The sequence below is a fragment of the Muscardinus avellanarius genome (assembly GCF_963383645.1).
Source record: "Muscardinus avellanarius genome assembly, chromosome: 3".
NCBI classification, from domain to species: Eukaryota; Metazoa; Chordata; class Mammalia; order Rodentia; family Gliridae; genus Muscardinus; species Muscardinus avellanarius.
In genome coordinates, this window is record NC_137788.1 from 664,896 (window position 1) to 688,335 (window position 23,440).

A 23,440-nucleotide genomic window follows, 5' to 3' on the forward strand; every position below is an offset into this window, starting at 1 on the left:
AGGGTGAGGGGCACAGCCGCTGCTGCCCCATTCGCCCTGCTGGCTGCCTGCAGGACCGCTGGCCTGGGCCGGCTGGTGCCGAAGGCCCAGGGCATTCTCAGGTTCTTGCCTGGCATTCTGGGTTTGGCCCTTCTCTGTTGGAGTGCAGGAGGACAAAGGCCCTGGGGCTGGATCCTGCCCTGGCCCAGGCCTTGGCGCCACATTGTAGCCAGGGGTCCATAGCCCGGGAAGAAGAGGGCAGCTGAGAGGTGACGGGCACGCCTCACGCCAGTCTGGGTTCTCTGAAGAGGCAGAGCCCAGCTGTTGGGGAAAGTGTGTGCTTCCGTTCCCTGCTTCGGGGCAGCCTGGCCGTCCTGGGCAGGTGGGAAGAGAGGGATCCTGTAGAAGGCAGAGATGACCCCCATGTCCAATCCCTGAGGGTCTGAGGCCCAGCCTGCAGGCAGTCCCTGTGCTGGACAGGGGCCTCAGAGAGTGCTGGGCGGGGGGCTGGGCTTTCACCGGGCTGCCCCTGGGACAGCATGTGGATGTGCGGGCATCCAGCCCCAAGCTAGAGCTGGAGTGGGGAGAGAGGCCTGGCATGGCCCTCCTCTGGCTCCACAGGGCGGGCATTGGCTGAGCCGGTGGCCCGGGCACTGAGTGTCAGGCTGGTGCGGGGCCAGGAGCAGTGCCCAGGTGAGGGGTGGGGTGGACATCCATCCCCTTATTGCTCAGCAAGGCCTGGGCTGGTCTCGGGGAGGCTGAGACAGGAGGATTGCAGTTGGAACCCAGCCTCAGCAACATAGCAAGACCCTGTTTTCAAATAAATACATAAAAATAGGGCTGGGGGTGTAGCTTGGAGGTGGAATGTCCCTGGGCTCAGTCTTTTGTGTTTCTGGGGAGAAACGCATGCACACACACACACACACACACACACACACACACACTCACACACGCACACCACGCAGTAGTGTTCAGGCCATAGGTGGGCCTACAGGAAAACATGGGACCAGCAGTTGTGCGAGGCTTCCCGGGGTCGGGCTTGTGGGGTGGGTGCCCTCTCCTGAGTTGGGCTGTTGCTGCGGTCTGTGTGGGCTTTGTCTCGAAGCACGTATGGGGGGGGCTGCCCCTGGGCGCTGACTCCACTGGCCAGTTCACCCAGGAGGGCAGGTGTGTCCGTGAGTTGCGCCACAGTGGCCAAGCCAGGCTAAGCCAGGCTTCTGCAAAGAAGGCCTGGCAGTTGCTGCATGCCCAAGCCTAACCTCAGCAACTTAGACTCAGCAACCTAGCAGGACCTTGTCTCGAAATAAAAAGTAAAATATGGCTGGGGGTGTAGCCCAGAATCCCTCTGGGTTCAATCTCCAGAACCACACACCCATCCAGAAATACAGAGAGAGCCGGGCGTGGTGGCGCACCCTTGAGATCCCAGCATTCGGGAGGCTGAGACAGGAGCGGCCAGCCTCAGCTACTTAGGCCCTTTGCAACTTAGTAAAGAATAAAAAACAGGGCTGGAGATGTGGCTCGAAAGTAGACTGTCCCTGGGTTCCATCCTCAGTATCGCAGAAAAAGAAAAAGAAATATATAGAGATAGATATGTATGTATGTTTTATTTATTTATTTTTTGCGGTCCTGGGGATGGAACCCAGGGTCATTCTACCTCCAAGCTATACCCCTAGCCCTATTTAACTTTTAGTTTGAAGCAGGGTTTCAGTAAGTCACTGAGGCCACTGAGGCTGGCCTCAAACCAGTGATCCTCCTGTCTCAGCCCCCCAAGTTCAGGCATGTGCCAAGTGGCCTGGCCCCAGGGAACTTTCCTGATGGGCGCTCGGTGGACAGGCGGCCCCGCGGCCTCCTGACGGCCTGCCCCTGGCCTTCTCTGCCGCAGGCCTCTGAGCAGCTCCGCCCACCATGGATCCCGACCCCCAGGCAGGCGTGCAGGTGGGCATGCGCGTGGTGCGCGGCGTGGACTGGAAGTGGGCCCAGCAGGACGGAGGTGAGGGCGGTGTGGGCACGGTGGTGGAGCTCGGCCGCCACGGCAGCCCCTCGACGCCCGACCGGACAGTCGTCGTGCAGTGGGACCAGGGCACCCGCACCAACTACCGCGCCGGCTACCAGGGCGCCCACGACCTGCTGCTCTACGACAACGCGCAGATCGGTGCGTGGCGGGCCAGGGGTGGGCGAGGGGGCAGGGCGGCCCCTGGGCGGGGCTTGGGAAGGGGGCGGGCCCCTGTCGTGGGTGGGCGGGGCGGCCCCTGGGCGGCTGTCCTCACTGGCCGCCCCGTCCCCAGGCGTCCGCCACCCCAACATCATCTGCGACTGCTGTAAGAAGCACGGGCTGCGGGGCATGCGGTGGAAGTGCCGCGTCTGCTTCGACTACGACCTCTGCACGCAGTGCTACATGCACAACAAGCACGACCTCACGCACGCCTTCGAGCGCTACGAGACGGCCCACTCGCGCCCGTGAGTGCCGCGCGGGTCCTGGGCGGGCGCCCCGCAGCGGTGGGCGGCTCCTGCAGCTGCAGCGGGCACGCGCCATTCGAGGGCAGGCCTGCCTGGCCGGGACGCCGCGCCCCGTGGAGGAGCCCGCGGCAGCGCCCGCGGCTCAGGACCCACTCTCTTGCAGTGTCACCCTGAGCCCCCGCCAGGGCCTCCCTAGGATCCCGCTGAGGGGCATCTTCCAGGGCGCAAAGGTGGTTCGAGGCCCCGACTGGGAGTGGGGCTCACAGGACGGTGAGTGGCGGCTGCCGGGAGCAGCGTGGGGAGCAGCCGGGGGCGCAGCCTCCAGGCGCAGCCTCAGCCTGCCGGCCCTGTCTCCCCAGGAGGGGAAGGGAAGCCAGGCCGTGTGGTGGACATCCGCGGCTGGGATGTGGAGACCGGCCGCAGCGTAGCCAGTGTGACGTGGGCCGATGGGACCACCAACGTCTACCGCGTGGGCCACAAGGGCAAGGTGGACCTCAAGTGTGTGGGCGAGGCGGCTGGGGGCTTCTACTACAAGGAGCACCTGCCGAGGCTCGGTATGGGCCCTGCGACCGGGCTGGGCGGCCGGCTGGTGGTGTGTCTGGGTGGGGGTGCTGCCTGAGGGCTGGCCTGCCGCCATCTCCCTCCCAGGCAAGCCAGCAGAGCTGCAGCGCAGGGTGAGTGCTGACGGCCAACCCTTCCAGCGTGGGGACAAGGTCAAGTGTCTGCTGGACGCAGACGTCCTGAGGGACATGCAGGAAGGCCACGGCGGCTGGAACCCCAGGATGGCGGAGGTGAGGCGCCCGGCCTGCTGAGCCCGTGTGCCCTCCCCTCCCGAGTCCTCTGGACCCCCGGCCCTCTTCCTGCCCTGAGAGTCCAGCCTGCCCAGCCATAGCCTCCGTGACCCGCCACAGTTTATCGGACAGACGGGCACCGTGCACCGCATCACCGACCGTGGGGACGTGCGTGTGCAGTTCAACCATGAGACCCGCTGGACCTTCCACCCCGGGGCGCTCACCAAGGTGCCTAGGGGGCTAGGCTGAGCCCCACCCATTAGCTTCTGCAACCCCGCCATGTACCTGCTCGGCCTGGGGGTCAGGCAGCAATAGGGCACCGGTGCCCATGGGCTCCCAGACCCAGGAGGGGCAGCCTAGTGGGTGGCAGTGAGCCAAGGACTCCAGTGTGCAGGGACCAGGGGAGGGGTGCTGGGCTGGGCCAGGGTTCTGTCCTGAGAACCAGAGGAGGGTGGGCGGCCTCCTGGGCTGAAGTGGGGCAGTGGGTTTGCTTCCTGAGACGTTCCCTGTGGGGCCAGATGGAGCAGTCGGCCAGGGGACCAGAAAGTTGGCGCTGGGCCCAGGGCCGTGGGGGCCTGCTGAGGAGGTTCTTGGGTGGGTGTGGAAGGGCAAGCTTTGGTGCGGTTGGGCTGGGTGTGGCGGCGGGGTCGTATTGGGCAGCAGTGGGCAGTGTGAGTGCTGCTGTCTGGGGAGGAGTAGCCCTGGGCCCAGGCCATGCCTGCCCGGGCCTGCCATGCGGGGCTTGCCCTGCGGTCAGTGCTAGGCCAGCCCGGGCCCAGTGATGGGCCTTCGCTCCTCCCCAGAGCTGGCTCCTGTCTGGTCTGGATGTTTGACTGCCACGCCTGTGGCTCTGGGGCTGGGCACTGGGGCTGCTTGGTTCACCTGCAGCCCTCGACCTGCCAGGCAGACCCTCTGGTTACGCATGCAGGAGGAACTGGGTCAAGTTCAGGCTTGCTTGTCCTGTGGGGCTCCGGGGTGCCTCCTCAGTGACCCTGGGCAGCCAACTGTGGCCAGGGGGAGCCCTTACCTGCTTCTCTGTCACCTAGCACAACTCCTTCTGGGTGGGCGACGTGGTCCGGGTCATCGATGACCTTGACACCGTGAAGCGATTGCAGGCCGGGCATGGCGAGTGGACGGACGATATGGCCCCGGTGAGTGCCCCTGCCCCCGCCGCGCCTGTCCCGCAGCCCTGCCGTGACGCCCACCTGTCCCCCTCAGGCCCTGGGCCGCGTCGGGAAAGTGGTGAAGGTGTTTGGAGATGGGAACCTGCGTGTGGCAGTCAGTGGGCAGCGGTGGACCTTCAGCCCCTCCTGCCTGGTGGCGTACCGGCCCGAGGAGGATGCCAACCTGGACGTGGCCGAGCGTGCCAGGGAGAACAAAAGTGTGGCACAGCCCCGTGGCCGGCGGGAGGCGGGTGGGCGGCCCGGGGCCGACACTCACCCAGCCCTGCCCCCAGGCTCACTGGGCATGGCCCTACACAGGCTGCGGGCCCAGAAGAGCGCCCCGGAGCATCCAGGGAGGCTGGTGGTGGAGGCAGCGCTGGGCAACGTGGCCCGGGCTGTGGACCTGCTGCGGAGGCACCCAGAGCAGGCAAGCTTCTGCCTGCCTCCTCCTCACGCCAGAAGGAGGGCCAGCAGGCGGAGGCCTGGACCCACTTGCTGGCTCTCCTGGCAGGTGGATGGGAAGAATCAGGGCAGGACAGCCCTGCAGGTGGCCGCCTACCTGGGCCAGATGGAGCTGCTGCGACTCCTGCTGCAGGCGCGGGCCGGCCTGGACCTGCCGGATGACGAGGGCAACACTGCCCTGCACTACGCTGCCCTGGGGTGAGGCCCTGGGCTGGGGGTCCCAGGCTGCGCCTCCAGGTGCAGCAGGCACAACGTGCCCTCTTGCCTCCCCACAGGAACCAGCCGGAGGCGGCCAGGGCGCTCCTGAGCGCGGGCTGTGGGGCGGACACCCTCAATGGCGCCCGCAGCACTGCGCTGCACCTGGCCGTGCAGAGGGGCTTCCTGGAGGTGGTGAGGACCTTGTGCGAGCGTGGCTGTGACGTCAACCTGCCTGTGAGTGTCGCTCCCGGGCCTGACCCCGACCAGTCCTGGGCTCAGGATCCTCCCAGGGGAGTCACCTCCACGTGACCTTGGCCTACAGGACGCCCATGCAGACACGCCCCTGCACGCAGCCATCTCGGCTGGGGCCGGTGCCTGCGGCATCGTTGAGGTCCTCACCGAGGTGCCGGGCATCGACGTCACGGCCACCAACAGCCAGGGCTTCACGCTGCTGCACCACGCGTCGCTCAAGGGCCACACGCTGTGAGTGGGGGCACACGCCCAGCGGCCCTGCTAGGCCACCCTAGGGACAGCCCGGGTGGGGACAGACCTCCCTGCTCCCGCAGAGCTGTCAGGAAGATCCTGGCCCGGGCGCGGCAGCTGGTGGACGCCAAGAAGGAAGATGGCTTTACCGCGCTGCACCTGGCTGCCCTCAACAACCACAGCGAGGTGGCCCAGATCCTCATCCGGGAGGTGGGTGCGGGTCGGCGATGCCGTCCTGGGGCGGGGCCCGAGCCCTGGCTGAGCCTGTGTCCCCCCAGGGCCGCTGCGACGTGAACGCACGCAACCGCAAGCTCCAGTCCGCGCTGCACCTGGCCGTGCAGCAGGCCCACGTGGGGCTGGTGCCGCTGCTGGTGGGCGCCGGCTGCAGCGTCAACGCGGAGGACGAGGAGGGCGACACGGCCCTGCACGTGGCTCTGCAGCGCCACCAGCTGCTGCCCCTGGTGGCTGACGGGGCTGGGGGGGACCCAGGGCCTCTGCAGCTGCTGTCCAGGGTGAGGAAGTCAGGAGTGGGCCTGGTGACGCCCCCGTGATGCCCAGGGCGGCCGGGACACTGGTTGGCAGGAGCCATCCCCTGCAGCCCTGCCAGCTGGGGAAGGCGGGTCCGTGGGGTGTGCTGGAGGAGACGGGGCAGTGCCTCGGAACTCATTCCTGCAGCTGTCTGGCCAGGGTGGCCCCCTCCCCTCCTCTCCCCACCCCTGGGGCCTCCTTAGACCCGAGGTGCCCATGGCTTCTGCTCCAAGGGTAGGGGTGCCCCTTTGCAGGCTGCTGGGGCAGCCTGGTGCCAGGAGGGGCTTTCCTTGGGCCTGAGCTGGCAACCCCTCACTAGCCTCTGTCCTGCCACCCAGCTGCAGGCCTCCGGCCTCCCGGGCAGCGCGGAGCTGACGGTGGGTGTGGCTGTGGCATGCTTCCTGGCGCTGGAGGGCGCTGATGTGAGCTACACCAACCACCGAGGTCGGAGCCCCCTGGACCTGGCCACCGAGGGCCGCGTGCTCAAGGCCTTGCAGGGGTGCGCCCAGCGCTTCCGGTAGGCAGCACCTGGTGTGGGGGGGTGCCCCAGGGCACCAGGCCCTTTCAAGCCCCTTCCTCCACCGCAGGGAGCGACAGGCAGGCTGCAGTGGGGGTGCGGCCCCGGGCCCCAGGCACGTGCTCAGCACCCCCAACACCGTGACGAACTTGCACGTGGGCTCCGGCGCGGGGCCCGAGGCCGCAGAGTGCCTGGTGTGCTCGGAGCTGGCCCTGCTGGTACTGTTCTCGCCCTGCCAGCACCGCACTGTGTGCGAGGGTGAGTGGGCCGCCAGGGGCGGGGGCACCTCGGGCTGCCCCGCCACGCCTGACCATGCTGCCCCCGCAGAGTGTGCACGCAGGATGAAGAAGTGTATCCGGTGCCACGCGGTCATCAGCAAGAAGCTGCGCCCAGGTGGGCGGGCGGGCAGGCGGGCGGGCGCCCCATCCCGCCTCGCGCAGGCCAGTCGACCCTCCCGGACCTCTCCGCAGATGGCTCGGAGGTGGCGAGTGCCGGGCCGCCGCCCGGGCCGCCGCGGCAGCTGGTGGAGGAGCTGCAGAGCCGCTACCGGCAGATGGAGGAGCGCATCACCTGCCCCATCTGCATCGACAGCCACATCCGCCTCGTGTTCCAGTGCGGCCACGGCGCCTGCGCGCCCTGCGGAGCCGCCCTCAGCGCCTGCCCCATCTGCCGCCAGCCCATCCGCGACCGCATCCAGATCTTCGTGTGAGCGGCCTGGCCCGGAAATGCCTCACGCCCCTGTATTTTATAAAAAGATCCTTGGACTATGCCGTCTGCTGCTTCACTACAGGGGCGGGGGTCCTCTGCAGGGACAGGCGGAGGAGCTGCGAGCAGCCCCTCCCCGCCACTCCCAGGTCCAGAAACACCCTCCCCACCAGCCAGCTCCGGGCTCCAGGCCCCCACACTCCTCAAGCAAGCTGTGGGTGGCCTCTGATGCCTTCTTCAAGGAGGGGACCCAGGCCCACCCGTGGGGCCCTTCCGTGTCCCCGGTCTCCTGGGGCGGGACTTCAATGTGGGCCAGAGCAGGCGGGCCCCCTGCTGGGGTCCTGGCCCAGCAAGGAGTGGGGGGGGATCGGGCTAGGGTCCGCTATGGTTGGATGTCAGGGTCAGAGGGAATGTGGTCCAGCTCCTGGTGGAGCTTGGCTGGGGGTGGCTTGTGGGAACAATCGTTTAGCCACCAAGAAGGGGACCTGGCAGCCAACGCTTTCCAAGAACCACCCGCGCAGCTCTCCCACTGGCCAGACCTTCCCTGTCACCCGGGCGGACGTGGAGGGTGGGGAGGGCCAGGAGGACACTTGCGTCCCCCTCGGCCCAAGCCCTTACCTCCAGCTCCCTCCGCTCCCGGGCAGCCCCACCGCTCAGCTCAGGCCGGCACTGAGGGCAGCCCCTTCCTTCCTTCCAGCCTTGGGCTTCTGGCGCCACCCCCGCCCCCAGCCAGGGCTCTTCCCTTCGGCACCCCTTCCCCTCCTGGCCTGTTCAGGAATTCCGGTCCCGGCACCCCCCACCTCCAGCGTTGCTCCTTGGGGGGTCTCTGGCGGGCCGAGCCCCACCCTCAGCTGGCACCTCCCCACTTTCCCTGGGATCCTGGCAGGTCACATCCCCAGCCCCGCGCCCTCAGCCCGCGCCCTACACTCAGTACGCACTGCCACGTCCCCTTGCTCTGCGTGCGCCCTCCCCTCTCGGAACCGCGTCCTGCTGGGCTGGCGTTGAGCGCCGAGCCAGGGTGGGGGCTCTGCTCCTAGGGTCTTCTTTGGGATCCACGGGGCTGGAGAGGAATTCTATTTGGGAAAAAAGCCGCCAAGTCATTCAGCCCGACCAGCTTGGGGTCCCCCTGATGCCCCTTCCCCAAGCCCTAGGACGTCCCATCCCGATGGTCTTCCCCACTCCAAGTGACCACGCCCAGCAGGCAGGGCCCAGGCCATCACACGGGGCCTGGGTCCCGCAACCCCCTTCCTCAGGCGGTGGGCTGCTGCTCCCGGCAGGCCAGCTGGTTCCCTTCATGGGCGCAGCGCCTCCCCCACGGGGCTGTAACCGGAGCCGCCCGCTGCCACCTCCCCTCCCCATCCTCGGCCGCTCCTGCTCCTGCTCCGAGGCCCAAGTCCCTGAGCTGCGCTGTCGGGTGGGGCCCTGAGCCCGCAGCGAGTCCGCTATGGGCCAGGGGGTCTGCGTCCCCTCGGAGGCTCCGGGGGCCGTCCAGGGCCACCGGCTGGGGGCCGTGCTGGGCGGGCTGTGCCTGCTCCCCGGGGTCTTGCTGCTGGCACGGCTGGGGGCCCCAACGACGCCGGCTTGGAGCACCGCGCAGGTGAGCAGGGCGGGGCGGAGCCCGGTGGCTGGTCTAGGGGAGCTGAGGGTTGGCCTGGGACCAGCAACGTCTCCATGCCCGGTGGGTGTGGGGAGTGTCTGTGGGACCGACTCTCCTGGCAGCTATCCCCAGTCTGCGGGTCTAGTGGTGAGCCGAGGTGGACAGCAGTGTCCACCTCCGGCTCCACCCACTCCCACCAGCTTCCAGCAACCTTTTTATTTAGAGTTAACTCAGCCCCTCCCCCTCCGCTGCTGCTCCACCCTTCTTGAGTCCCTTTGCACACCAATTTTGGGGCCTGGGACTGTTCCTGCTTCCTTCTCACGCCTTTTTTTTTTTTTTTTTTCTGAAGAAACATGTGGATGTGCCAGGCCCCTGGAGGGTCCCCACTGCCCAGGTCCCCAGCCCACTGCCTCCGCTGGGGCCCAGGAAACGCCGCTACACGTTGACCCCAGCCAGGCTGCGCTGGGACCACTTCAACCTCACATACAGGTGGGACCTGGTGCTAGGTGGGCCTGGCCACGCCCAGCTGCCCCTTCTGACCTTGGCCCTCACCCCAGGATCCTCTCCTTCCCCCGCAATCTGCTGAGCCCCCGGGAGACACGGCGAGGCCTGGCCGCTGCCTTCAGGATGTGGAGCGACGTGTCCCCCTTCAGCTTCCGTGAGGTGGCCCCGGAGCAGCCCAGTGACCTCCGGATAGGTGGGCGCTGTGTCCCCGCCCCCGCCCAGCCCTGTGGGCCCTATCTCAGCGCTGTGCTCCCCCAGGCTTCTACCCAGTCAACCACACGGACTGCCTGGTCTCAGCCCTGCACCACTGCTTCGACGGCCCCACGGGGGAGCTGGCTCACGCCTTCTTTCCTCCCCATGGGGGCATCCACTTCGATGACAGCGAGTACTGGGTCCTGGGCCCCACCCGCTACAGCTGGAAGAAAGGTGGCCCTTCGGCCTGATCTCGGCCTGATCTCGTGCGGGGCCTTCTCCACGGGGCGAGGGGGGCCCGGGAGGGCTGTGGAGTAGAGCGGGAGGGATTTTCTGGGGGCGGCCAGGGGCTACTTGTGGTGAAGCAGGCAGGGCAGGGGGCTGTGGATCCTCAGGCGGGCTCCTGCAGCCCTGAGCCGGCTCCCTCCCCCACACCCTGGAATGGCGGCTGGAGCTGCATTCCTGGGGCTGAGCTCACTGCCTAGGCCCAGAACATTCTTATCTTCCCGTGGCTGTGGCCAAGGGTGGCTCGACAGCCTCACTCCAGCTGCGCTGGGCCTCAGGGGTCAGCCCTGCCGGCCTCGGGCTGGGCCTGAGCCCTGGGGTCCGCAGGTGTGTGGCTCACGGACCTGGTGCACGTGGCGGCCCACGAGATCGGCCACGCGCTGGGCCTGATGCACTCACAGCACGGACGGGCGCTCATGCACCTCAACGCCACGCTGCGCGGCTGGAAGGCCCTGTCGCAGGACGAGCTGTGGGGGCTGCACCGGCTCTACGGTGCGTCCCCCTGCAGCAGGAGGGCGGGTGGGGCGCTCCGGGCGGGCCCTGAGCCAGACTGCCCTCCCTCAGGCTGCCTGGACCGGCTGTTTGTGTGTGCGTCCTGGGCGCGGAAGGGCTTCTGTGAAGACCGCCGGAGGCTCATGAAGAGGCTGTGCCCCAGCAGCTGTGACTTCTGCTATGGTGTGAGCTGAGGCTGGGCGTGCTGGGCTCGGGCCTTCCAGTCTGGGCCCTAGTGAACGGGGCTGTTTCCCTGTGCCGTGCAGAATTCCCCTTCCCTACAGTGGCCGCCACCCCACCACCCCCCAGGACCAAAACCAGGCTGGTACCTGAGGGCAGGAATGTGACCTTCCGATGTGGCCAGAAGATCCTCCACAAGAAAGGCAAAGTACAGTGAGTCACCAGCACTGGCTGGGCCTGGGCTGCCGGGGCGCTGGGCCCAGGGGAGGCAGGTTCTGGGCCTGGGCTGCCGGGGCAAGGGCTGGAGGGGGTTAGGTCCTGGGGGCTCAGGCTGCCCAGGGCCTCAGATCAAGGCAGGCACGCAGCCGTCTCCCCACAGCTGGTACAAGGACCAGGAGCCTCTTGAGTTCTCCTACCCTGGCTACCTGGCCCTGGGCGAGGCGCACCTGAGCATCATCGCCAACGCGGTCAACGAGGGCACCTACACGTGTGTGGTGCGCCGGCACCAGCGAGTGCTCACTACCTACTCCTGGCGTATCCGAGTGAGAAGCTGACCCCCCTCGGGCCCCCTGTGCATGGAGGAGGCCCAAGAGATAAACGCACTTTCGTTCCGATGTCTGGTGCGGTTTCTTGGGTAGGGGCCTCTCCACCCTGCTCTAGGCAGGGGAGGCCCTCATCGTCCACTCGGAGCTTTAGCTCCGAGAGCGCCGGGGACGCACACTGCTGCAGAGCGCTTGGGGAGGGCGAGGCTCTGGGGGCAAAAAGGACTTGCAAGATGGCCTCTGCAGCACCGCAGGTCAATTGAGGCCTGAGCGGCAGCAGCCACACCTGGGGTGAGCCAAGCGCAGCCGGAGAGCAGGCAAGGCCCTGGCAGAGCCTGTCAGCAGGGGTGGGCAGAGGTGCAGGCCCAGGCAGGCGGAGGCCGACACCTTCAGCCCAGCCAGAAGTGGAAGGGAAGCCACAGGACCAGGCCTAACCTTCACGCCAGCCTGCAGCTCCCTCCCAGGCACACCCAGGGACCCAGCGTGGGGCCGGTCTGCTGAAAAGACACACCAAAGCGTCTTCCAAGAAGAGTTTACTGCATTTAAAATACATAGCAACCTGTGTGTAAAGCCACTGTGGCTGAGGCCGCACACAGCCAGGCCTGGGGGGCTGCGCTGAGCACTCCGAGGGGAGCAAGGCCAGCAGAGAGCCCCTCCGCCAGGCCAGGCTGCTGCGAGGGTGTGCGGTGCACCTGCAGGTACCCAGACTTCCTCAGGAGTCAGACACAGCTGAAAACACCGGACCTTTCCTTCCACAAGGAAGCAGCAATTTAATTCTACAAATTTACAAACCAGTTAATATAAAAATCACCAAGGCGTAATCCGAGTGAGGTGTGGAGTTCTGCGACCTGGGTGCTCCGCGGGGGAGCCACGTCCGCACAGGCCAGCACTGGGCTGCATGAGCGTCGCCGGCCTCGGCTGGCTTCAGAACTTGAGGCTGAAGCCAGGACCCGCGGCAGAGGCCCCCTGGTTTGTGGTGGTGAGGTGGAAGCCCGTCTCCTTCAGATCGTCGTCCCCCTGAGAGCAATGTGGAGTCGTGAGGACCGGCCCCAGCCAGCCCCGCGCCCCGCCCCTGCCAGCCAGCCCCTCACCAATTGGCTGTAGCCCAGGCCGCCCTCGGGGGGCCGCGGGCTTGTGCCCCGCTTCACCCGCTGCTGCTCGCTCTTGGCGGGCCACGTGGGGAACATCGAGGGGTCAATGGGGAGGGGCGTCTCGCGAAAGTACTCATGCTTGAGGCCGTCTTCCGCGTTGATCCTCCTCCCGGGGAAGTAGGTCAGGAACCTGAAGAACACGGGCACTCAACACCACCAGGCGGGAGCGTCGCGGGGCCCGGGGCGGAGCCTGTGTTCACCTGTGGGTGCTGTGGGCCAGGCGGGGACAAGAAGCCTAGGGGGAGAGGTGAGCAGGCAGCAGGGCTGTTCTGCAGGGCCATGAGCTCTGGGGACTTACTTGTTCATGAGGTCAAATCCCTGGTCGGAAAGCAGGGCCCCAAAGCGTTTGCGTAGGTTGTTGTAGGGGTACTCGCTGAAGGTCATCTTCTTGACTGCAGGGAGGTCACTGTAGCCTGGCCAGATCTTCTCACTGGGGGTCCCCAGGTCCTGAAAGACAGGGTGCCTCAACTGTCTGCCCTCCAAGGAAGGGGCCTGCCATGAGGGCACGGTGTCCACATCACAGCTGTCAGAGGACAGGTCACCCAGCGGGTGACACGGCAGCTGGGGCCCCTAGCCAGACCCCAGTCCTGCAGGTGCCTCCCGCGCACCCACAGCAGGCCCCTGGGCCCACCTTAAACACTTTGTTGATCTGGTCGATCTCTGACTTCCCGGGGAACAGGGGCTTCTGTGTCAGCAGCTCTCCGAAGATACAGCCCACCGACCACATGTCAACCGCCGTGGAGTACTCCTAGGGGCCCAGAGGACGCAGCTCAGGCACCGCAGGCTGCATCAGCTTGCCTTCGGCCAGGCGGGGAGGCTCAGCTGCGGGACTCACCTTGGCGCCCAGCAGCAGCTCGGGGGCGCGGTACCACAGGGTCACCACCACTGGGGTGTAGGCCTTCAACGGGGAGCCGTACTCGCGAGCCAACCCAAAGTCTCCCACCTGCAGGGACAGACAGTGGCTGTGAGGGTGGCCCCGGGCAGGGCGGGGCGGGGCAGGGCAGGGGTGCCAGGCGGCGCACCTTGAGGATGCCGGCGTGGCTCAGCAGCAGGTTGGACGTCTTGAGGTCCCGGTGCAGGATCCAGTTGTCATGCAGGTGCTTGACCCCCCGCAGGAGCTGGATCATCAGCGTCTTCACCTCTCCTGGATAGTGCACAGCCAGGTCAGGCGCACCCCGCGCCAGTGAGACCTGCCAACCCGCGTTACTTTAACTTTTTGGTATTGGGGATTAAAACCAGAAACGCTCTAGCCAAGAGATAAACTCCCAGACCTTTTTATTTATTTTATTTAAAAAAAAAAAAAAAAACAACTTGGTAGTACTGGGGATGGAACCCAGGAGCATTCTTCCTGAGTTATGCCCCCAGCACTATTTTTTATTCTTTATTTTGAAACAGGGTCTCAATGAGTTGTAATGGGCCTAAATAGCTGAGGCTGTCTGTGAACCATGATCCTTGTGTCTCAGCCTCCCGAATGCTGGGATTACAAGAGTGTGCCACCACGCCTGGCTCCCTTTTTAAAACAGGGCCTAAGTTGCTAAAGATCTTGCTAAAGCAGAGAGGCTGGCCTTGAACCTATGATCCTCCTGTCTCAAGCCCCCGAGCATTGGGATTACAGGTGAGCGCCACTGTATCAGGCCCTTTTTATTTACTAGTATGAGGGGTTGAACTCGGGGACATCCTACCTCTAAGATATACCCTCAAATCCTGATTTTAAACAGGATCTTTTTTTTTTTGATATGGTATTGGGACGTGAACCCAGGGCATTCTACTTGAGTTTCATCCCCAGCGTGATTTTCATTTCTTATTTTGAAACAGGGCCTGGCTAAATTGCTAAGGCTGGCCTTGAACCTCGACTCTCCTGCCTCAGCCTCCCCGGTACTGAGATGACAGGCACGGGCCATGGCAAGCCCTGGCCCGTCTTCCACTGCTCGACACAAGAGCCTAGGGGAAGCGGTCCTCCGGGCGTCCCGGCCCGGGTGACCCACGCACAGCGGCAGCAGCGTGCCCCGCTCCGCCCGGCCCCGGCCCCGGCACCTGGCAGGAAGGGCTGCTTCATTGTCTCCATCAGGCTCTTGAGGTCGTGCTCCACGTAGTTCATCACGATGTAGATCTTGTCCATGTTGCTTCCCACCACGATCTCCTGGGCAGAACACAGGCCGATGGCGGGAGGCTCGCGGTCCAGCCCCGCCTCATGGCTGCCAGAAACCTCAAGGGCCTAGACCACAGCCGGGAGGCTAGCGTCTAGTTTTGCACTTTGGGTACATTAGCTGAACACTCCCCTGGAATGTCCTAGGCCCCTTCCTGGGGAAAGGCCCGCACCCAGGCAGGGCGTGCCCAGTGTGGGCGGGGCCTCACCCGGACAGTGACGATGTTGGGGTGCTGGGCCTTGAGGATGGTGTTGATCTCCCTCAGAGAGGTGATCGGGAAGCCCTCTTTCTCCTTCTCCATCTTCAGTCGCTTCAGAGCCACAATTTCATCTGAGGAAGAATGTGTAAAGACAGGTGCCGAGAAAACTCACAAATGGGTTAAGACTGTTGAATTAGGATTTTAGTTTGTTTGCAAAACATTTATTTCAAATTAAGTAGTTAAGTTTTGAGGTCAGACTGGGTAACCTAGTGAAACCGTCTCAAAAATAAAAAGAACAGCCGGGCGTGGTGGCACATACTTGTAATCCCAGTGCTTGGGAGGCTGAGACAGGAGGATCTCACAGCCTCAGCTACTTAATGAGGCCCTCAGCAACTTAGTGAGACCCTGTTTCCAAATAAAGTATAAAAAAGGTCTGGGGAGTATATCCTGGAGGTAGAAAAGCCCCTGGGTTCCACCCCAGTAAAAAACACACACACACACACACACACACACACACACACACACACTAAATAAACAAACAAACAAACAAACAAACATAAATAAAAAGGACAGCCAGGCATATGGCACACACTTGTAATCCTAGTACTAGGGAGGCTGAGACAGGAGGATCCGGGTTCGCATCCAGCCTCAGCAACTTAGTGAGAGCCTGTTTCAAAATAAAGAATAAGTCGGACGCCTGGCGTGGTGGTGCACGCTTGTAATCCCCGCACTTGGGAGGCTGAGACAGGAGGATCGCACAGGTTCGAAGCCAGCCTCAGCTACTTAGTGAGGCTCTCAGCAACTTAGTGAGACCCTGTTTCCAAATAAAGTATAAAATAGGTCTGGGAGTATAGCCCGGAGGTAGAAAGCCTCTGGGTTCCACCAAAATAAAGAATAAGCCGGGCATGGTGACGCACGCTTGTAATCCCAGCATTTGGGAGTCTGAGACTGGAGGATTGCGGTTCGCGGACAGCCTCAGCTACTTAGTGATGAGGCCCTCCGCAACTTAGTGAGACCCTGTTTGAAAATAAAGAATAAAAAAAACAGGGCAGGGGATGTAGCTTGGAGGTCGAATGTCCCTGGGTTCCATCCCCACATCCGAGAAGAAGAAAAAAAAAGAACAAAGCCGGGCATGGCGCTGCATGCTTGTCATCCCATCATTCGGTAAGACGGAGACCAGAGGACGCGGTTCAGACAGCCGCAGCTTAGTGAGGCCCTCTGCAACTCAGTGAGACCTGCTTCAAAATAAAAGGACTAAAAAATAGGACTGGGGGTGTAGCTAGGAGGTAGAATGCCCTGGGTTCCATCCCCAGACACACACACACACACACGCACACACACACACACGTGCACACACGGAATAAAAATAAGCCTGGGAGTATAGCTTGGAGGTAGGATGCCCTGGGTTAAATCCCCAGCACAAGCAAACAATGAACAGATAAAGAGATAAATAATAGGGCTGAGGGCATAGCTCAGAGGTAGGACACTCCTGGGTCAGTCTCTAGTACACTCTTCTTCTCCCTCTCTGATACACACACACACACACAGAAGGGGTGGGGGAGGAAAAGGCTGGGCTGGGATGCAGCAGCTCAGTGGCAGCATGCTTGTCAAGATCACCAGCACTGCAAAAAGAACGAACTTGCACCCCCATCACCCACACATGCACCCGGCCTCTCCCCTGGAGTGCTGCCCACCACGGCAGCATGGTAGTAAGCAGAGGAGCCGAGCCAGGGGCTAAGGCGCGCGGCATCAATGGCAGAACCTGGGGCTTGAGCCGGGCATGGTGGCGCACGCTTGTCATCCCAGCATTCGGGAGGCTGAGACCGGAGGATCGTGGTTCGTGGGCAGCCTCAGTTACTTAGTGAGGCCCTCTGCAACTCAGTGAGACCTGGTTTCAAAAATAAAGAATAAAAATAGGGCAGGGGTGTAGCTCGGAGGTCGAATGCCCCTGGGTTCCATCCCCAGACCCGCAAAAAAAAAAAAAAAAAAAAAAAAAAAAGAACCTGGGGCTTGCCAGGTACGGTATGGTGTCAACTCCAAAGATCCATGGGACCATGCAGCCATGAGTCCATGTTCAGCCACCAGAGCCTGAAAGTTGATGTGGGGAAGGCTGGAGGGACAGTGACCAGGAGCCCAGGCCAACTGCAGGACAGGCCACTCAACATCCCTTCAAGTCAGCAGGACAAACAAGCGAGGCTCCTATGGATCGCTACCTGTTGCCAGAAACTCCAAGGCTGGAATGACACCAGCCTGGGGTGACCTGTGACCGCCTCCTCTGGCGCCCCACCCACCCCAGAACAGCAGTGCCTGGTGGGCCACCTGAAGACTCCACTCACCTGTTTTCTTTTCTTTTTTCTTTTTATTTTTTGGTGGTACTGAGGTTCCTGGAAGCCCTTCTACCTCTGGGCTACACTCCCAGACCTATTTTTTAATATATATTTATTTGGAAACAGGGTCTCCTAAGCCTAAGGCTGCGCCGATCCTCCTGTCTCTGCCTCCCAAGCGCGGGGATTACAAGCATGCGCCACCACGCCCGGTTCACTCACCTGTTTTCTTGTCCTTTGCGCGGTAGACCACACCATAGGTGCCTTCCTCAATCCTGTTGAGGCACTGGAACTCCTCCACGCTCCGGCAGCCCTGTGGAGGAAGCACTGGCTGAGGGCGGGCGGCCACGCCAGGCTGCGGGAGGCCTCATCCACACCACACCTTGCACAGGGCAGGTGCACAGAAAAGCTGCCTGAACATCCTCAGAAGTGCACGTGTGGGTGGCAAGACCTGGACACTTCTGTTTGTGAGACCATCCACTACTTTAATATGAACTAAAGCCAGCATGATGCCCGAGTGCCTCCTCCACATGGAACCCTGCGTGCTGGGCCACAGACTGCACACAGCCCCCCCCCCCCCCCCCCGTGTCCTCCGGGCACGGCGGGGTGGACAGCTGCTGCTCGGGGTGTCGAGAGCAGAGCCGGGGCAGGTGGCCAGGCCTGCGGCCTATGCCAGGGGGCATATTTCCCTCCCTGGCACCATGGAAGTCAGGGTCCTGTGGTGGTACTCTGGCACGCTCCCCAAGTTCCTCCTGATGGCATCCCTAGCTTACTAACATTTCCTAAACAAAAGTCTGCAGACAAATGTGTCTCCACCGACCCTCTGCACAGTGGTAGTGAGGTGGCGGGGTGCCCACCAGGGCTGAGCAAGGGCAGAAGCAGCAGCATGCGGCTCCTGGTACCCTGGATGCCCCCTTGGTGCCGCCAGGCATCATGGAGGAACATGACCAGTGTCACGGGTGCCACACACACAAGCCCACTTCCCTGCTCAGGGTGGCTCTGGCGAAGAGCCACCTATGGGTGAGGTGGGAGGGCCTGACCTGCAGGGCCGGCAGGTACTTGGGCAGCTCCTGCTTGAGCTCGATGGGCGACAGGGCCGGGGAGTCAGGCACATAGTCCCCTTCAGTTGGGGCGCTGCTCTGCGGGGTCCCCTCAGCCACTTCTTCCTCTGGTTCTTCACTGTCCCCAGAATCTCGGTCAAATCGCGACTCTGGAACTTAAAGAGTTAAACCTAATTATGGAAGCAGGAACAAAGACCAGCAACCCTCCTCTTGCTCTGGCAGTCCTGTGCCCATGAGTCTGGCACCGGGCCTGGCCCTGAACAGAGGGCACCAAAAGAATGAGTGCAGGTGCTACCAGCATGCTCAGAGCTCATGTCCATCAGGCCCTGGGGATGCGACCCTGCTACCCTGGAGGCTACGCAACACGGCTTCCTTCCCTCCCAGGACTGGAGCCCCCAGCACCCAACCCTCAGCGGGCACTCAGAAAGATGCGGCCCGGGGCACAGGCTGCAAAGGCCAGCAGCGGGCTCCTGGGTGATCAGGCCCTCAGCCCGCGCTTCTTTTCTTGGACGCTGCCCGGGCAGGAGCTCTCTGATGCTTCTGGGGAAGACGGTGAGTTCATGGGACATGGCGCGCACGGAGCTATAGCCAGGGGGCCAGGCACCGGCAGGCTCAGCGTCCGCACAGGGAGAGACGACAAGGGAGGCCCACAGGAGGCCGCTTACCAACCAAGACGTGGCTCTCACTGTCTCGCTCTTCATCCTCACTCATTTCTTCACCACTCACTTCCTCTACAAAAGCAAACAGCGCCTGCTGAGACCGCGGCAGGCTGAGCGCCGGCCTTGGCCTACTCCGCAGCAGTGCCAAGGCTGCGTGTCGCCAGCTGATTCGGGCTCCTGTGAACCCACAGGGGAGGGCAGCTTCGGTCTGGAGCCACTCCCGAGCTAGGCTTTTGTGTGCAGTTTCTAAATGCTCAGTGAGTCCCCAAGGGGTGTGTGTGTGTGTGTGTGTGTGTGTGTGTGTGTGTCCAAGAGCATCCTACCTAGCCTACCTATGTGTGTGTGTGTGTGTGTGTGTGTGTCCAAGAGCATCCTACCTGGCCTACCACCTGTGTGTGTGTGTGTGTGCGCGTGTGTGTGGGGGTACCAAGAGCATCCTACCTGGCCTACCACCCATTTCCTAAATTTTGGAAGAGTCGCACTAAATTGCTATGGGGTCTCACCAAGTCACTGAGGCTGTCTTCAAAGCCGTGTCCCTCCTAGCCGCCCACCACCACAGCCCGCTTACACAGTGCTTGTGATCAGAGCGCCACGGCAAGCTGCCAGTTCCTCACCTGCAGACTGTTCTGAGGCCTCCTCAGAGTTGCTCCCAGTCTCCTCCTCCTCTTCCTCCTCCTCCTCCTCTTCCTCCTCCTCCTCCTCCGACTCTTCACTGGTGCTTCCCTCCTCCTCCTCCTCCTCCTCCTCTTCCTCCTCCTCCTCCTCAGAGCCTGAGCCTGACTCGGCTGCAGAGGAAGGCAGAGCTCCATGGGCCCAGGCCTCGCCTCGGCAGCCACGCGCGGTCAAGGCAGGCAGGACCGTACCTGATGAGGACTCGGCCGAGCTGGTTTTCCTCTCACTGTCGCTGATGTCCTGGAGGTCGGACAGCAGGTCCCTTTCTTCTATTTTCTCTTCTTTTACTTGTAAAATCAATCACAAAGGTGAATTTGGAAAAACTTTTTTTTTTTGGTACTGGGAATGGAACCCAGGGCATTTTACCTCTTGGCTACACCCCAGCCCTCTTTTTTACTCTATTTTGAAACAGGGTCTCACTAGGTAGCGGAGGCCCTAACTATGTAACGGAGGCTAGCTGCAAGCCCGGATCCTCCTATCTCAGCCTCCTAAGTACTGGGAATACAAGCGTGCCCAATCATGCCTGGCTGGGGAAACACTTTTAAATTAATAAGACACTGAACGTTAGACATACCTATTACACAATAATCACCTCCCCATACTCTTAACTGGGAGAATGATTCCAGATTCCAAAAAGGGGCATGGCTGAAAACATGGGCCTTAATACACTGGGTTGAAGGCAGACCCTCAAAGCAGAAGTATGCAGCCAGCAGACCATTTCTTTTTCTTTTTTTTTGCGGGTCTGGGGATGGAACCCAGGGGCACATTCGACCTCTGAGTTACACCCCCTGCCCTATTTTTTATTCTTTATTTTGAAACAGGGTCTCACTAAGTTACGGAGGGCCTAAGTAGCTGAGGGTGTCCGCGAACCGCGATCCTCCAATCTCAGCCTCCTGAATGCTGGGATTACAAGCGTGCGCCACTGTGCCTGGCTTTCAGTGGACCATTTCATTGTGAAAAAGAAACCACACAGCTAGCTTCCCTTAATTTCATAACTGCTGAAGAAGCAAGCTGCCTCCGCCTGGCCTCACCTGGCTTCCGGCCGTCGCCCAGCTCAAAGCGTTCCCGTGGCGGCCGCAGTGGGCTGCGGCTCCAGTGGCCGGCCTTCCCCTTGTCGCTGTAGTCCTCCCTCATTGTGCGATGATGTGCAGACACTGGCGGCAGAGGACAGGGAGCTGGGTGGGCGGGGCCTTCCTGACAGGCACGCCCCAGCACGGCCGCCCGGGGCCTCCCACACCATGAGGCGCACAGTGCTGAGAGTGTTAGTCACAGGTAAGAGGCTGGGGAGAAAAGAGCCCCAGGCTGACGGGTGCCACTGAGGCCCCAGGGAACCTTCTAGACTGACGCTCACTGGCCATGGAGGAAGAGCTGGAGCCTAATTCCACTAGCGTGGATCGCTGGAATCTACTGATGCTATGCAGACCCTAGGGAGCTGGAACAGCAAACTGTTCTGAAACTGTTCTGGTCAGTTTCAGCTCTCAGCCCAGCAGCAGCACCCACCTCGTCCCCAGGCCAAGCAGCTGTGCTGCGCAGCTCCACAACAGTCTGCAGGGCCAGTGGGCGGGAAGGACCCGGCCCCAAAACCAGGGGTGCGCGCTGCTGCCTCCACCACACAGGGACAGGACAACCCACTCTGGCCAGTCCAGGGACAGGCACAAGCTCGGACTCAGCCCAGGAGGCTATGGCAGACTGAGCCCAGTACAGACCACTGAGCAATCACTGTAAGAACATGGTGGCAGTGAGGTTGGGTGTGATTTCCAATCGTCACAAACATCCAGTTTCCCTCCATCCCATCCATTCTGTGGTACTGGAGACTGAACCCAGGGAAATCTACCACCGAGATACACCTCTAGCCCTATTTTTATTTTATCTTTTTGGTACTGGAGACTGAACCTAGGGACATTCTACCTCTGAACTACACCTCTAGCCCTATTTTTATTTTTTTGGTACTGGAGATTAAAACCAGAGGCATTTTACCTCTGAGTGAAAATCACAGCCCCCCCCCTTTTTTTTGGTGGTACTGGGGTTCCTGGAAGCCCTTCTACCTCCGGGCTACACTCCCAGACCTATTTTTACATTTTCATTTTTGGAAACAGGGTCTCCTAAGCCAGCGCGCGCGGCTGGCTTCGAACCTGCGCGATCCTCCTGTCTCCGCCTCCCAAGCATGGGGATTACAAGCGTGCGCCACCACGCCCGGCATTTTTTTTTTTTTGGTGGTACTGGGGTTCCTGGAAGCCGGTCTATCTCCGGACTACACTCCCAGACCTATTTTATTTTTGGAAACAGGGTCTCCTAAGCCAGCACGGCTGGCTTCGAACCTGCGCGATCCTCCTGTCTCTGCCTCCCAAGCGCGGGGATTACAAGTGTGCGCCACCACGCCCGGCCACAGCCCCCCCTTTTAAAAATTATTTTATTTTGAAACAGGATCTTACTAAACTGCTGAGTTTGGTCTCAAACCTGCAATCCTACCATCTGAGTACTAGGATTACAGATGTGTGCTACCACTCTCAGCAGAAACATCCAGTTTTTCAACCAAAAATCTTACGATGTTCAAAGAAAAAATATGTCCCGGTTGAAGGAAAAATATAAACCAACAAAAGCTGCCCCTGGAAAAGAACCGATGGCAGGTGTCAGCGCTGATGAGGCCGGGGACACTCTGCTGCAGCCCCGAGGAAGGAGGACTGGGCGAAGCTCCGCTGCAGAGCAGGGCCACTGCGCTAACCCGGGCTCGCTCAGAACCTCGGGCAGAGGGAACGAGAGCAGGCCATCAGCTGGGACTCAGCAGACGCTGCGCCTGCTGCACATCGGAGGCCTCCAGTAACGCCGTGCGCCACACTTCTGAGCTCCGGCAAGCTGCCCCCTGCTTTCTGACTAGGCATGGGGACCGCTGGCTATGTGAGTCTTCAGTGTGGGCTGCTGTGCTGTGAGCCCCAATGTGGCCTGGAGACAGATGCAAGGAGCGGGACAGCATTCCTTACGCTCCAGAACCCTGGGCCACAGGCGGGAACAGACCAGGACCCTAGGAACGGGCCAGTCAGCCTGAGAGCCCCTGCCCGCTCCAGACTGAAGAGAGCACAGAGTTGGTGCCCACCCTCCATAACACCGACTATGAAAAGGACTCCTCAAATTATTATTGAAACACAAAAGCCTTTGAGCCGAGCACGGTGGCGCAGGCTTGTAATCCCTATACTTGGAAGGCAGAAACAGGAAGATGGAAGGTTCACGGCCGGCCTCAGCTACTCAGTGAGGCAGTCCTCAACTTAGTGAGATTCTGTTTCAAGATAAAAAGTAAAACAGGCCTGGGGATGTAGCTCAGAGGAAGAATGCCTCTGGGTTCAATCCCCAGCACCAGAGGGGGAAAAATTATCTTTGTGTAAGCAAACAAAAAATAAGACTTTCAGCATGTTGATAATCCCAGAATCTCTGGAGGCTGAAGCAGGAAAACTGCAAATTCAAGGCCAGCACTGGCAAATTAGAAAGAACTTGTATCAAAGTAAAATAAAAAGGGCTGGGATGTAGCTCAGTAGTAGAATACCCCTGGGTTAAAACCCTAGGCCTGCAAAAAGAAAGAAAAAAAAAAAAAGCCCCCCAAAACCATCTCATAGATGCTCACACATTGTAATCCCAGTACTTGGGAGGCTGAGATAGGAGGATGCAGGTTCACAGTCTGCCTCAGTTACTTTGTGACATCCGCCACAACTTACTAAGACCCTATTTCATAATAAAAAATAAGCCGGGCATGGTTATTTTTTTTATTATACTAAGTAATATATCAGCTACTACTTAGGCCCTCTGCAACTCAGTGAGATCTTGTTTCAAAATAAAGAATAAAAAAAGCCAGGCGTAATGGTGCTTGCTTGTAATCTTAGCATTTGGGAGGCTGAGACAGGAGGATCGCGGTTTATAGACAGCCTCAGCTACTTAGTAAGGCTCTTTACAACTTAGTGAGACCCTGTTTCAAAATAAAGAATAAAAAAACAGGACTGGGGATGCAGCTTGGAGGTAGAAGGCCCCTGGGTTCCAGCCCCAGTATGGAAAAGAAAGAAAAAAAAAAAAAAGGGCTAAGTAGCTGAGACTGTGCGCGAACTGCCATCTTCCTGTCTCAGCCTTCCAAATGCTGAAATTACAAGCCTGGCTTCATGTTGTACTCTG

At 61.2% G+C, this 23,440-nt stretch overlaps 3 protein-coding genes across 5 annotated transcripts in view; 2 read left to right on the forward strand and 1 right to left on the reverse strand.

Annotated features, from left to right (window-relative positions):
- Nucleotides 1-1,884: 1,884 nt before the first annotated feature.
- Nucleotides 1,885-7,287, forward strand: MIB2 (MIB E3 ubiquitin protein ligase 2; the record flags this gene model as incomplete). The annotated part of the gene is made up of 18 exons (XM_080692713.1): nucleotides 1,885-2,131; nucleotides 2,265-2,436; nucleotides 2,600-2,706; nucleotides 2,796-2,990; nucleotides 3,085-3,227; nucleotides 3,348-3,455; nucleotides 4,274-4,378; nucleotides 4,446-4,608; nucleotides 4,684-4,817; nucleotides 4,902-5,050; nucleotides 5,128-5,284; nucleotides 5,373-5,533; nucleotides 5,617-5,743; nucleotides 5,812-6,045; nucleotides 6,400-6,578; nucleotides 6,649-6,836; nucleotides 6,906-6,971; nucleotides 7,049-7,287. The coding sequence occupies 18 exons, from the start codon at nucleotides 1,885-1,887 to the stop codon at nucleotides 7,285-7,287; spliced, it is 2,874 nt and encodes a 957-aa protein (XP_080548839.1).
- A 1,440-nt stretch (nucleotides 7,288-8,727) lies between these two features.
- MMP23B (matrix metallopeptidase 23B) lies at nucleotides 8,728-11,229 on the forward strand (the record flags this gene model as incomplete). The annotated part of the gene is made up of 9 exons (XM_080692714.1): nucleotides 8,728-8,880; nucleotides 9,230-9,369; nucleotides 9,438-9,577; nucleotides 9,643-9,810; nucleotides 10,189-10,353; nucleotides 10,426-10,536; nucleotides 10,620-10,746; nucleotides 10,913-11,075; nucleotides 11,194-11,229. 9 exons carry the CDS (start codon nucleotides 8,728-8,730, stop codon nucleotides 11,227-11,229), a joined length of 1,203 nt encoding a protein of 400 aa, XP_080548840.1.
- Nucleotides 11,230-11,999: 770 nt separating this feature from the next.
- The window catches only part of CDK11B (cyclin dependent kinase 11B), a gene marked incomplete at both ends in the record, with an annotated part of 33,330 nt that continues 21,889 nt past the window's right edge, over nucleotides 12,000-23,440 (reverse strand). For 2 of the 3 annotated variants that reach the window (XM_080690582.1, XM_080690581.1), the window contains 14 exons: nucleotides 12,000-12,092; nucleotides 12,167-12,356; nucleotides 12,525-12,673; nucleotides 12,858-12,974; nucleotides 13,062-13,169; nucleotides 13,249-13,370; nucleotides 14,261-14,366; nucleotides 14,582-14,703; nucleotides 17,119-17,209; nucleotides 17,937-18,112; nucleotides 18,623-18,688; nucleotides 19,231-19,401; nucleotides 19,480-19,575; nucleotides 20,320-20,442. In XM_080690582.1, coding sequence (XP_080546708.1) covers nucleotides 12,000-12,092; nucleotides 12,167-12,356; nucleotides 12,525-12,673; nucleotides 12,858-12,974; nucleotides 13,062-13,169; nucleotides 13,249-13,370; nucleotides 14,261-14,366; nucleotides 14,582-14,703; nucleotides 17,119-17,209; nucleotides 17,937-18,112; nucleotides 18,623-18,688; nucleotides 19,231-19,401; nucleotides 19,480-19,575; nucleotides 20,320-20,442 — 1,730 coding nt within the window. Of the gene's footprint in view, nucleotides 12,093-12,166; nucleotides 12,357-12,524; nucleotides 12,674-12,857; nucleotides 12,975-13,061; nucleotides 13,170-13,248; nucleotides 13,371-14,260; nucleotides 14,367-14,581; nucleotides 14,704-17,118; nucleotides 17,210-17,936; nucleotides 18,113-18,622; nucleotides 18,689-19,230; nucleotides 19,402-19,479; nucleotides 19,576-20,259; nucleotides 20,443-23,440 lie in introns of all 3 variants that reach the window. The other variant, XM_080690580.1, reaches the window with a different exon arrangement.